The sequence below is a fragment of the Haliotis cracherodii genome, unplaced genomic scaffold, assembly GCF_022045235.1.
Source record: "Haliotis cracherodii isolate W230 unplaced genomic scaffold, xgHalCrac1.p SCAF_6, whole genome shotgun sequence".
Lineage (NCBI taxonomy): Eukaryota > Metazoa > Mollusca > Gastropoda > Lepetellida > Haliotidae > Haliotis > Haliotis cracherodii.
Window position 1 is genome coordinate 22,826,919 of NW_027266319.1, and position 13,007 is coordinate 22,839,925.

Below are 13,007 nucleotides of genomic sequence, written 5' to 3' on the forward strand. Positions count from 1 at the left end.
TACTGACAATGGTATATGTTTACTGCTACCATCACCTTAATACAATGATATATCTTTACTGCTACCATCACCTTACTGACAATGGTATATGTTTACTGCTTCCATCACCTTACTGACAATGGTATCTTTTACTGCTACCATCACCTTACTGACAATGGTATATCTTTACTGCTACCATCACCTTACTGACAATGGTATATGTTTACTGCTACCATCACCTTACTGACGTAGTATCTTTTACTGCTACCATCACCTTACTGACGTAGTATCTTTTACTGCTACCATCACCTTACTGACGTAGTTAGTATCTTTTACTGCTACCATCACCTTATTGACGTAGTATCTTTTACTGCTACCATCACCTTATTGACATAGTATCTTTTACTGCTACCATCACCTTATTGACGTAGCATCTTTTACTGCTACCATCACCTTACTGACGTAGTATCTTTTACTGCTACCATCACCTTATTGACGTAGTATCTTTTACTGCTACCATCACCTTACTGACGTAGTTAGTATCTTTTACTGCTACCATCACCTTATTGACATAGTATCTTTTACTGCTACCATCACCTTATTGACGTAGCATCTTTTACTGCTACCATCACCTTACTGACGTAGTATCTTTTACTGCTACCATCACCTTACTGACGTAGTATCTTTTACTGCTACCATCACCTTACTGACGTAGTATCTTTTACTGCTACCATCACCTTATTGACGTAGTATCTTTTACAGCTACCATCACCTTACAGACAATGGTATATCTTTACAGCTACCATCACCTTATTGACAATGGTATATTTTACTGCTACCATCACCTTATTGACGTAGTATCTAAAGTGTTTGAATGAAGAAAGAATGTATCAATGGGACATTGTCATAACCCTGCTGTTAAAGTTAATGACGAGTTGTCCGTAGATACCAATACCAGAACCGAAAACATCATGGAACTTGTACCCACCTGGGACCTGTATTCTGAACACTGTAGCACATCACTGTGTTACACTGTAATTAATCTTATAGTAGAAACACTAAATATTCTAAAGCTAGAAATCTCTTAATCTTCTTTCAAAAGTTCTCACACTTACCCCTTATTGAACTGACAATATTCCCCAACACGTCCATTGTTTATAAACATCCAGCCCTCTTGGTCAACTTGGCCACTGTCGAAGTCCTCGTAGAGGGAGCCTGGGTTCATGGGCATTGTGCCAATGAACAGGTTGTCCACCGACCATGTCGCCTGCATCTCACCTGGAACACAGACAGTGAGTGAGAAAGAGAGTTTAGTTTAATGCCACTTTTAACAGTATTCCAGTCATATCACAGCGTGTCAGCTTAATGTGGGAGGAAAGCCCGAGGTGATGCAGGTCTCAGATATTTACCACTTCGGTGAAACCCATGAGCACGGGTATGGTGCTGACAAACCTAGAAACATAATCGGGGTGAACCGGGATTCGAACCCACAATCATAGGTTTCTGGCATGCCCAAGGGACACAACTCTGCACAGCAATCGATGACTTAGACGACTGGGCCAACCGTGCCCCCGGAACACAGACAGCATCACATCAGGACATACTGCAGTACATAACATATCTCTCCTATTCCAAGAAATACCTTGGACCGCTTCATATAGGAAGTGACATCTCGCTCAATAGTTGAAATCAACAACCAATCAAAATTATTCTTATGTATGTGAGTTTGGCGGTCTACATTCAAAATAGCAGCATCTTCTTCTGAACAAGCACTCAATATATTTATTTGATTCAGAAGAGTAATTCGAATAATTGTTTAGCTGCAAAAATTGTTCTTCTGTGCATGAAGAGTATAAAGATGGGGGGGGGGGGGGGGATGTGTGTATCCTTATGCTTCAAGAGACTGTTATGGGTGATAATGTAGTCATAAAATACATCAGTTGATATGAAGGTCACAAAGTACACAATTATAGTCAAATATTGTGTATAAAGTAATATTAATGTTACTAATATATGAAACTGAAATATGCCATATGAAGGAGAGAACAATGTGTACTTAAGAATGTCAGTGCACAACATAAGGACAACAAACGTTAAAGGCCTACGTTAAGATATAAATATATTAAGACATTTCATCCAATTTTGGATAAAAGAAGGGGCTTGAATGTTTTGTTGGATGACTCATATAGTGAACATCATAAAGTATAGACTAAGGGAACACTTTAGTGATTACTTTCATCTGTAGGTACTGTAAAAGATGACTATGAAATCTGACCTGCATTCTCCGGCTGCCAAAACCTAAACCTGGTTGCATTCATCTTGGCATCCATCGGAAGTGATATGGTGAAGTAACTGAAAGGTAGGAATCAAGTGAGTGAGTGAGTGAGTGATCGAGTGATTGAGTGATCGAGTGATCGAGTGAGTGCTTGCGTGAGTGAGTGCTTGCGTGAGTGAGTGAGTGAGTGAGTGAGTGAGTGAGTGAGTGAGTGAGTGAGTGAGTGAGTGAGTGAGAGCAATATTCCGGCGGGGGACACCAGAAATGGGCTTCACACATTGTACCCATGTCAGGAATCGAACCCAGGTCTTCGGTGTGACGAGCTAACGCTTTAACTACTAGGCTACCCGACCTTCCCTCCAGCTATATCAAGGCGCCGCAGCCTGTAAATATAACAAGTCCTCACCAAGGAAACCAATCACTGATAACATCAGCAACACTCTATGTGGTTAGTGTACAGTCACATAACACAGGCAAGTCAAAGAGCTTGACCAACCAATCCCAGGTATAGCAAGTTTTGGAATGTTTTGTTTGTTTGTTGTTAATGCCGCACTCAGCTATAAGATGTCAGTCTGTAAATAATCAAGTCTGGACCAGACAATCCAATCATTGACATCATGAGCACTGGTCCACACAATTGGAATACGATGACATGCATCAACCAAGTCAGCAAGCCTGACCAGCCGATCCGGTTAGTTGCTTCTCACAACAAACATAGCCATCACTTAAACAAGCATGGGTTGCTGAAGACCTATTCTAACCAGGATCTTCACAGGTGTATTGGAACATATTCTGTTACTGAATACCCACAGGGATAGTCAGGAGTGTTTGTGTATCTGTTGTTTATTTTCCCTACTGAGCAATATTTCAGTTGTATGACAGCGGTCTGTAAAAAATCAAATCTGGACCAGACATACAGTGATTGATATTATGAGCAACAATCCACACCTTCAGGGTACGATAACCTGCAGAAAAAAACTTAATAAAAGTCTGGATAATTATTCCCAACTTGACAAAAACATTTTTTTGACATTTCAAAAATAATTTTTAAAAAAGGTATCATAGTTCTGAACAAGGCCAGGAGCATGATAACGAAGACTTCAAATTGGGAAGTTTAAATTTGTAAGAGACCTCATTACCTGACACCAGTTGTATTGCGGTAATGTAGTTCCTTCAGGAGTTTCCAGGTGATGCCACCATTGGTGGAATACTGTAGCAGAACACTGTGTGTCCTTGGCCAATCAAACGACTTGCCTTGGCAGCCATATTGGAAGTAGAATTCTGCAGTGGTGAGCATGGACGTATCTATATCTCTCGTTACAGCCATTCTCAGTTGACCCTGTAAGTAGAAACGTATATTCATATTATTGAAAACATTGTCCATAGGATACACATGAAACATTTGAGGAGGTCATGAGAAATCGGCCAGCCAGTTTACAATTAAAATATTGAAAATTATAACAGGATGAAAACAAATTTGTTTGGCAAGTTTAAAAAAAATTCAACCCCTGGTCTCATTTATGTACCAAAACAGTTCCACTGGGCGTAAAAGGCAAAATAGTAGGAAAAAAAAAAGTGAATGGATCGCTGAAAATCGGTGATGACACCAGGTGTTCACAAAGAGATTACCGTATCCGACGTTATAAGCGCCCCGCTCTAATAAGCGCCCACGGCGATATTTGCTAATATATTGGCTAGTGAACAAACCCAAATAGCAACCCTTCCGATTGATCAATGTACACAAGACTTATTTATTCGCGTATTATACGCACTCGTGAGTTATATGCACCCTTAACTATGGGCAAACAAATTCTGGAAAAATATATCTATTGTATATAAACATTTCAGTCTGTCAGCATAAACCACGAAGTTTATCTTTTAACTCTTTTTGTTTTCACCAAAATAATATTCTTATAAGGGCCCTCTATTTCTAATTTTGAGAGCGCCCTGGGCGCTTATTACATGGAATACGGTAAGCACGTTCTGCCCTTAAATATGCAACTGGAGACAGCCTGGTTGCAAAATGAATTTGGACAGGGTCATCTGTTTTCAGAACCTGCATACTTTATTATAAGAAACAGCAAATGAAATTACACCTCGACAATGTTGATGCTGAAGAACCACAAGCCCTAGACGTCAAGCGAGCAGGTGACTCTGAGAATTAATGTGCCTTCAAAATGTGAGAAACAGAAAACACAGACAGACTATTTTAAGTAGATGAAGCAAGTTGTTAAGACAGTAGCACTTGCATTTACAAGAGGAAACGTGTGTGGTTGATGTGATAAATTCAGTGAGTAATGTCTCTATCGTTATGTATAAATAGGAAAATTATTATTATTTTTGCAATGTCATTAATTATGAATTAAGGAATGAATAAATAAACAACATAACAATATAAATATTTTGTTTTTAATGATTTTATTACAAGGTACACACGATTATTATCTATCGTGAAGACGTCCGATTTTCGATCACAAATCACTCAATTTCGTAATCTGACATACTCGTTAATCCGACACAATCATGTGCAACCGACAATGTAGGATTAACGAGACTTGACTGTACACTCATCCTACACCAACCCGGTACTGTGCCCGCCTTGGAAATTAACTGACATTCCAAATGTACCAAATGTTATATTTGGTTAGTACTTCCTTAGTAAAGGACAATTTCTGGTACTTTTGGGGGTTGAGTTCCACCTGGGTGGCTGACTGGGTTAGATCGCTGACTTTGTGTGCTGGCGATTTGTTACCTCCTTCGAGAATGTGGGTTGGAATTCCCGGATGGAACTCAACCCCAAAAGTACGAGAATCTGTACTTTACTAACAATGTGTTATCCCAAATATAACATTTGTTACATTTGATCACATTCCAAATGTGTTTGCCCATAAAGTGGCCAATGAAGGTCATTTTGGATTTAAAAGAGCAACATTAAGAATCATTTATATAAATGCACCCCTCATGGTTTATTCTCCCTGCAGTGTTTTATTGTACAAAAGACCACAGCAACAAATTGTTTATTTCTTATATGAAAGGAGCTGCGGAGGCCATTTTGAATATGTAAAAATCAATACTTTACATTGTTGAGGTTGGACATGTAGAATATTTGATAGAAATAGCATATTGATATGTTCAGTAAGGGAGAAAATTAATAGGATGTCAATTTTTTTTATTGTCAGGAACATGTTTCGCATTGTATGCTTACTCCTTCATCAAGTAAGCATGTACTCTGAAATGTTCATATACTTGATACTTTCAGTCAGGTGTCATAGCGTCTGATTTACGACATCCATTGTCTAAAGAACATTTGATTGCAAAGGCTCATTACCCTGGAGCCATGACATCTATATGCCTTGAAACACTTAATTGCTGTTATTTATTAGATGCTAATCCTATTTGTTAATCCCCATTTTTGTGTACATCGACCGTCTGCCATCCTGAACAGGATGTCCAAGTATGTCACTGATGATTTACTGTTTACATTTATATTTATTACTTACTAAATGTCAGGTGACCTTGGCTATATAAGCCTTGGTCCAGAGAGATTGAGACAGGAGAGAAGGGGTTTGACTCTCTTACCAAGCAGACCTCTCTCCCACAGCCCAGAGTGTGTACCGACTCTCTGTGGCACCCTTAGTTATTTTCTAAGTATACTGTAAATTGTTAATTGTTCTTGTAAATAAAATCGTAATTAGTCTCCTGTGACTCTGGCTCTTTGCTGACTAATTCCCCAAGAAAACCAGCACGTCATTTGGAAGGTATTGTTCACCCAGAACAGTTCCATGATACAGGCCTCAAAGTTTAAATTTTTACCAAGCAGCCATATACGTCTATAAGTATTTTTTTTCAAGGTAGCCAGTGGTAAAATTAAGAAGTCGAGCCAATAGTTAAGGTAGCCAAAAGCATTTGAAATCATCTTTTATTGTATATAAGTGGAAACTGTACTTGAGTTTTGTTATTTGTGACTTGAACAATCATGCAGTTTATGTTACTAGATTATATAGGTATATCCTTGCTTATCCAATAAACTACCAACTAAAATAAAATACTAATTACATTAATATTTATGTATTTCCGTTCATTGTTGACTTTGGAGGAATTATTTGCGGGTATAATTAGTAGCAGACACGTTTATTTTTGTGTCTACATATGTGTAGCAATAGAATTTAGTCGCCACAAGATATTTTTCAAGGTAGTTATTTGGCTACCTCTGAATTTTAGACAGTAGACAAATCAAAATTTAGGTCGCATTGCCGACCAATTTAGTCGCAACTTTGAGGCCTGTCAGTTGTTTGGTAGAAGATTTTTTAGTTCAGTGCTAACATAGAGATGAAAGATGGACAGACAACCAACTAAAACCCAGGCTATAAGCCTACTTTAATGATGTAAAGATGAGAAAAAAACACCATCCCAAAAAACTTTAAAAAATAGTTACAATAAAACAAAAATATTCAAAATGCACATACTTTCAATTACATCATTTTTAATTAATTTTTACAATTGTAAAAAATATGGCAGACTAATCCAAGAAACAAGTACAAACATGAAACTGTCATACAATATCTGTTTAAAAAAGTGCATCATGTCAGATAAAAACAGTAAGTGCTTAGCCTTCAGAAAAATATATTGCTTCCATGAACCACAGCATTTACACAAACATGCAGATAAGCTGTATATTTATTAAAACCCCAAATAGGCTTACAACATTCTGCACAACTACCCAGAGTGTCCTGTTCAACTTGTATTCCTTCACAGATCTTTATTTAAGAAATAAACGACGAGTTTATGCAACATGTTACACACTTGGGCCAGCATACCAACAAAATAGAAGTCACCCGAATTGGAATTTTGAGCAGAATTTTTTTTTAAATGTTAACTCATTTATATACCTCAGATATCAGATACTAGCTCAAATGCAGTTTTATTTGTTCCCTGACCAGTGGATCAGTTTGCATTCCAGTTATCATTCTCAACTCCCTGGGGAGTATACAACCCAAGCTGCCTTGGGGCGCTAGAAGGTTTTTACATCCACCTCACATCTACTTGCTGGGTGAACAGAGGCACATTTGAACTGAGTCACTTGCCAGGGTGACACTGACACTGACATTGTGTTTCAGGTGTATACACATATTCATGTTTCCACGATCTGGTCGACCCGTGAAGATCCCGGGGAGAATAGGTCTTCAGCGACCCATGCTTGCTGTGAAAGGCGACTATGTCTGTCGTAAGAGGCTACTAACGGGATCGGGTGGTCAGGCTCGCTGACTTGGTTGATACATGTCATCAATCCCAATTGTGTGGATCGATGCTCATGATATCAATCACTGGATTGTCTGGTCCATACTCGATTATTTACAGACCGCCGTCATTTAGCTGGAATATAGCTGAGTGCGGCGTTAAACAACAAACAAACAAAATCATCTGGTCATCTATCATTTGGTGCAGAAATACCCAGTAGACCGAAACTAAGAGAGTGAAAATGAACTTAAAACCCCCCAAAACTTATCAATACCCATTGTGAATAAAAAATTCTGCGTAAATACTCATTGGCTCAAAACATTATCTGGAGCCCTGATGCAGTCCATTTCTGCCAAGAAATACTACACAAGAAACAAGCAGTCAACTGAAGACAAATGGTCAATAAATGATCACAATGACAACAGGTGAGAATAAAGAAAGCATGGTGCGTGAACGTCAGCTGTTGCCCTGGTCCCTATTGTCCATGATGCCAGAGTTATTCATATCACATCAGTACTCAACAACTTTAACAGGTGCTACTGCATGTATAGGCAAAATAGAGTTATTCAGTTACAATGAAACTAATCTATAAGGAAACATGTGTAATTGATTGAGGCATAATTGTATATCGATGTCTGCTTGTAATGAGTGTGCTTATCAATAATTATTTACCCCAAACAAGATTCCTCACAGACAGAAGGCTGGACACAAGTAGGCGATATAGGCATTTATAGACAGGTAGTCATTAGGCTTGGACACAGACAGTTGATATAGCCTTTATAGACTTTCAGGACATACGACAATCATAGTCTTTGACAGTGGAGGCAAGGTACGTATTATTATTGTATTCATTGTGTTTCTGTTTCAAGGAATCTTTCTGACTTGCGTCATAGTCTCATTTGTATTACTAAGTACATGTCAAGACATTTTATTGAAGCAGGTTATCTTGAAAAATAGAACAAAGCTAAATTTCATGAATATATCTAATTTGCCATTTTTCACTAAAGTTTTAGAACTTTAATTTGGAAAATCCAAATCCTAATCGCTTGTGAGTGAGTGAGTGGGTGGGTCGGTGGGTGGGTCGCTGGGTGGGTCGGTGTTTGGGTGGGTGAGTGAGTGAGTGAGTGAGTGAGTGAGTGAGTGAGTGAGTGAGTGAGTGAGTGAGTGAGTGAGTGAGTGAATGAATGAGTGAGTGAGTGAATGAATGAGTGAGTGAGTGAATGAATGAGTGGTTGGTTTAATGCAGGTCTTAGAATTTTACCACTTAGGTGAAACCCATGAGCTTAGGTATGATCCGGACAAACCTAAAAACACCTGGATGGAAACATGACTCTCAACTCCATATGGCTCTCAACTCCATACTCTAGAGGATAGATCATCTGCTCAGAGTGCAAACGTCAGTGGTTTGATACCCTGCTGCATCACAATCCACCCAGTGAGTGAGTGAGTTTGGTTTTACGATGCTTTTAGCAATATTCCAGCAATATCATGGCAGGGGACACCAGAAATGGGCTTCACACATTGTACCCATATCAGGAATTGAACCCGGGTCTGCAGCGTGACAAGTGAATGCTTTAACCACTAGGCTACCTGTCCACCCAGTTATAGTCTTGGTTTGTCAGGGCCACATCACTGATAAAGTATCTGCTCAGAGAGTGATGGCCGGTGGTTTGATCCCCAGCCAAACCAAAAGACATTAAAGACATTACCCTGCCTTGTTCTGGGCATTAAAGGGATAAATGCAAGTCACAATAAATGCAATAATGTTGAATGCAACGTTAAACCCCATTTCACCTCACCTCACCTCACCTCACCTCACCTCACCTCACCTCACCTTGGTTTGTGAGCATCATGCTAGGGTGTCCACAATGTCCACAACCTGTGCCACTCCACCAAATCACACAAATACTGTACAAAGCATGGTAAAACTTTCCTCACTCATTCCTTAACTCACTGTAACACCGACTGCATGTTTTTATCAACAGTTGCAGAACCTGTACGGCCCGAGGATGATTGTCCTGCGTGTAAAAGCTCTGCAGACCATCGCGGTGCTGTGTCTGATTGGGGCATTCATCATGGTGATATTGTACTGTGTCAATTCCAGCCACAATCAAAGTGGCCTTCTACGGCACAGAAACTTCAACCCATCAGCCAAATTCCTCAAGGCTTTGAATAACAGAAAGAAAAATCACGATAAAAGAAGCAAATTTCTGAATCATATTAAGGCTGCCATGAACAAGAAAAAGCGAAAAAAGAAACGAATCAAAAATGAAACAAAAGGTCGTGAAGCCAATATGGTCAGAAGAAAAGCGAAGGTACAACTCAACCATCATGACTTAAAACTACAAACTGAATTGATAAAAGCATTTGCACTAAAGGACAATGATGCCAGACACCCATTTGCAAATATGCATCAGTTCAACTACACCCTCAGTCCATCTCAGTGTCACAAGAAACCTGTGTTTCTATTGACCATTGTTCACTCGAAACCACATGATTTTAGACAAAGGTTGACTTTCCGAAAAACCTTTGGTCAAATCCAATCATCATGGAAGAAAAGAATTGTTTACGTATTTAGCATGGGACTTGCTAGTGATCCCAAACTACAGCAGCTCATTCAGAAAGAAGCTGCGACCTTTAATGACATCATTCAAGGAGGGTTTGATGACCTTGAAGAAAACCTGGCCCTCAAACACATCATGGGACTCCACTGGAAGAAAAAATACTGTCGCCATGCAAAATTTATTCTTAAAATCGATGACGACGTGTTTATCCATCCATTTGGTATTATCAAGAATATCTTAGGCAAATCCAAACGGAAGCATTTCATGAGCTGCAGAGAAGGATCGGGGAAGGCTGTTATTGAAAAAATGAAGAATCGAAAGCTAAGAGCAACATATCCTGTCGATTTTCTCCCGAGCTTCTGTAATGGGTATGCCATTGTGATGTCATCAGACGTTGCTACAGGGATACTTGCAGCATCAGAAAAAATACGCTACGTCCCACTTGAGGATTTGTTCATAACTGGCGTGCTGAGACTTGTGTCCGGGATTGGACTCAGTTCTACCGAAGTCATCCATGGAAACTGTCATCCAAGACTCTTCACTGGCAAGGAAATTGTTAAAATCACTGCTCTTCATTTGGCGGGGAAATGTAAGAATAAAATGTCAAAACTGTGGAAAAGGTATCATAAAGTTTTTAAGGGTAAAAGAAAATTGAAAGTTTAAATTAAATGTCTCTGTTTAAGTGATTGTTTACAGTAAGTTTTGTTGATTGATTTTGTGCAAATGAAGCCTGTTCTAAATTCACATGGATGTCTGCCATTACCATACCGTAAATAAACTAATGTAATCCCTACTCTTGCATCCTGACTTTCACAAAAACAATACTATATGTACAGGCAAAGAAATTTCTTTTGCATACAACTGCAGACTTAGCATCAGTATGCCTTGCAATGTATTGACTGGAAATGAATGAATAATAAAAATAATTGTTTGCATTGTATTGTTGAAATGGGTCATCTAGATTGGTAGTCAGTCTTGATATGCTGAATTCATGTCCTTGTTCTGCTGAATTCATGCCCCTCATCTGCTGAATTTATGCCCCTCATCTGCTGAATTCATGCTCATTTGCTGAATTCATGCCCTTTACCTGCTGAATTCATGTCTTTGATCTGCTGAATTCATGTCCTTTACATGCTGAATTCATGCCCTTTACCTGCTGGATTCATGCTCATCTGCTGAATTCATGCCCTTTACCTGCTGAATTCATGCCCCTCATCTGCTGAATTCATGCCCTTTATCTGCTGAATTCATGCCATTGATCTGAATTCATGCCATTGATCTGAATTCATGCCCTTGATCTGCTGAATTCATGCCCTTGATCTGCTGAATTCATGCCATTGATCTGAATTCATGCCCCTGATCTGCTGAATTCATGCCCTTGATCTGCTAAATTCATGCCATTGATCTGAATTCATGCCCTTGATCTGCTGAATTCATGTCTTGATCTGCTGAATTCAAGATCCTGATCTGCTGTTTTCATGTCCCGAACCAGACTGTCCTCACGAGAGACAAGGAGGGAAGGATTCAAAGTGTCTATCCTTACCTTATGGAACGTCAGTGCATTACCGCTGACGATGTTCCCACAGACATCTGTGTTCTCCCCACCATAGACCTCCCTCCACTTGGACTGATCAACAGTGTCCGTGTTGAAGTCATCGCGGAGCATCATGGGTAACGGCTTGGTTGGTACACAGAAGGGTTCAGAGAAGCCAGCGTCACACCTGTAATCATACAGGCATTGGCAGTTAAAGAGAGGGATCTTCATTTTCTAAAATATTCTCACCTGTCCAATTCTACATAATTCCCCTTGTGCAGGGTGATCACCATGGTGACTAAGGTACATGAATTTTGACAGAATCTCAAAACTTGATGAGTGATTGAGTATTGTTTACATCAGCTTTTATCACTATTCCAACTCTGGGCTCCACTCTATGCATCAAAAGACAAAAGTGAGATTTCATTCTCTATGAAATATCATATTGAATCAATAATTACTAAACAATGTTTCAAATCACCTTGAAATGGGAGTATTACAGAGCAAGGGTATTATAAGTTGTAGCAGGATCACTTGGGGTAACATGGGGTTTTATTCGTCTAGAAGCTCAGATTTTCCTATGATAAACCATCATTTTCTTCCATCACCTTACCAATTCAAATAAAACAAAAATCTTGTACAATGCATTTTATTTTTTGTTCTTTTATTTTTTTCTACCAACCAAATTTTTCACTATCAGCTCAGGGCGTTAGCCCAGTGATAAAAATGTCGCTCTTCATGCCATAGACCCAGTTTCCATTCCCAACATGGGTACAATGTGTGAAGCCCATTGCTGGTGTACCCCGCCATGATATTGCTGGAATACTCACTCACCCAATACTCAACCATACTCACTCACTCACTCACTTTCAGCTCGAGCTGCATGTGTACACAGACCCCTGTGTTGTAGGTTTGAATGGAAAACTCAAAGTTCACTTAAAACACTGAGCTTGAGTATATGGCTGTGCTCTAAGGGGGATAGCACACAGGACTGTACTCAATCAGCAGAAAAGGGAACAGTTGAGAGAACAACTTTGCAAGTCCTCACCTCACCCTTAGTTCTCGAAGGGTACCTTTATAACCCATAAGGGGCCAACACTGTCCTCTCCCGACCACAAGGATGCATATACTTACACACACAGCCCCTTATTGCAGTAGCCATGGCCGGAACACAGCCAGGGGCAGCCACTGCCCAGGTATACGTTGTCCTCGCCCTATACAAGGATGCATATACTTACACACACAGCCCCTTATTGCAGTAGCCATGGCCGGAACACAGCCAGGGGCAGCCAGGGGCAGCCACTGCCCAGGTATACGTTGTCCACGCCCTATACAAGGATGCATATACTTACACACACAGCCTCTTATTGCAGTAGCCATGGCCGGAACACAGCCAGGGGCAGCCACTGCCCAGGTA

At 39.8% G+C, this 13,007-nt stretch overlaps 2 protein-coding genes across 2 annotated transcripts in view; one reads left to right on the forward strand and one right to left on the reverse strand.

Annotated features, from left to right (window-relative positions):
* Window positions 1–13,007, reverse strand: part of LOC139446114 (reelin-like) — a 96,594-nt gene that overhangs the window by 30,404 nt on the left and 53,183 nt on the right. The window contains exons 33-36 of the mRNA XM_071227393.1: window positions 11,600–11,777; window positions 3,394–3,593; window positions 2,255–2,331; window positions 1,095–1,257 (exon numbers count right to left, since the gene is read on the reverse strand). Coding sequence (XP_071083494.1) covers window positions 1,095–1,257; window positions 2,255–2,331; window positions 3,394–3,593; window positions 11,600–11,777 — 618 coding nt within the window. The remainder of the gene's footprint in view (window positions 1–1,094; window positions 1,258–2,254; window positions 2,332–3,393; window positions 3,594–11,599; window positions 11,778–13,007) is intronic.
* Window positions 8,181–11,003, forward strand: LOC139446112 (beta-1,3-galactosyltransferase 1-like). The gene is made up of 2 exons (XM_071227392.1): window positions 8,181–8,321; window positions 9,478–11,003. Exon 2 carries the CDS (start codon window positions 9,502–9,504, stop codon window positions 10,717–10,719), a length of 1,218 nt encoding a protein of 405 aa, XP_071083493.1. The 5' UTR covers window positions 8,181–8,321; window positions 9,478–9,501; the 3' UTR covers window positions 10,720–11,003.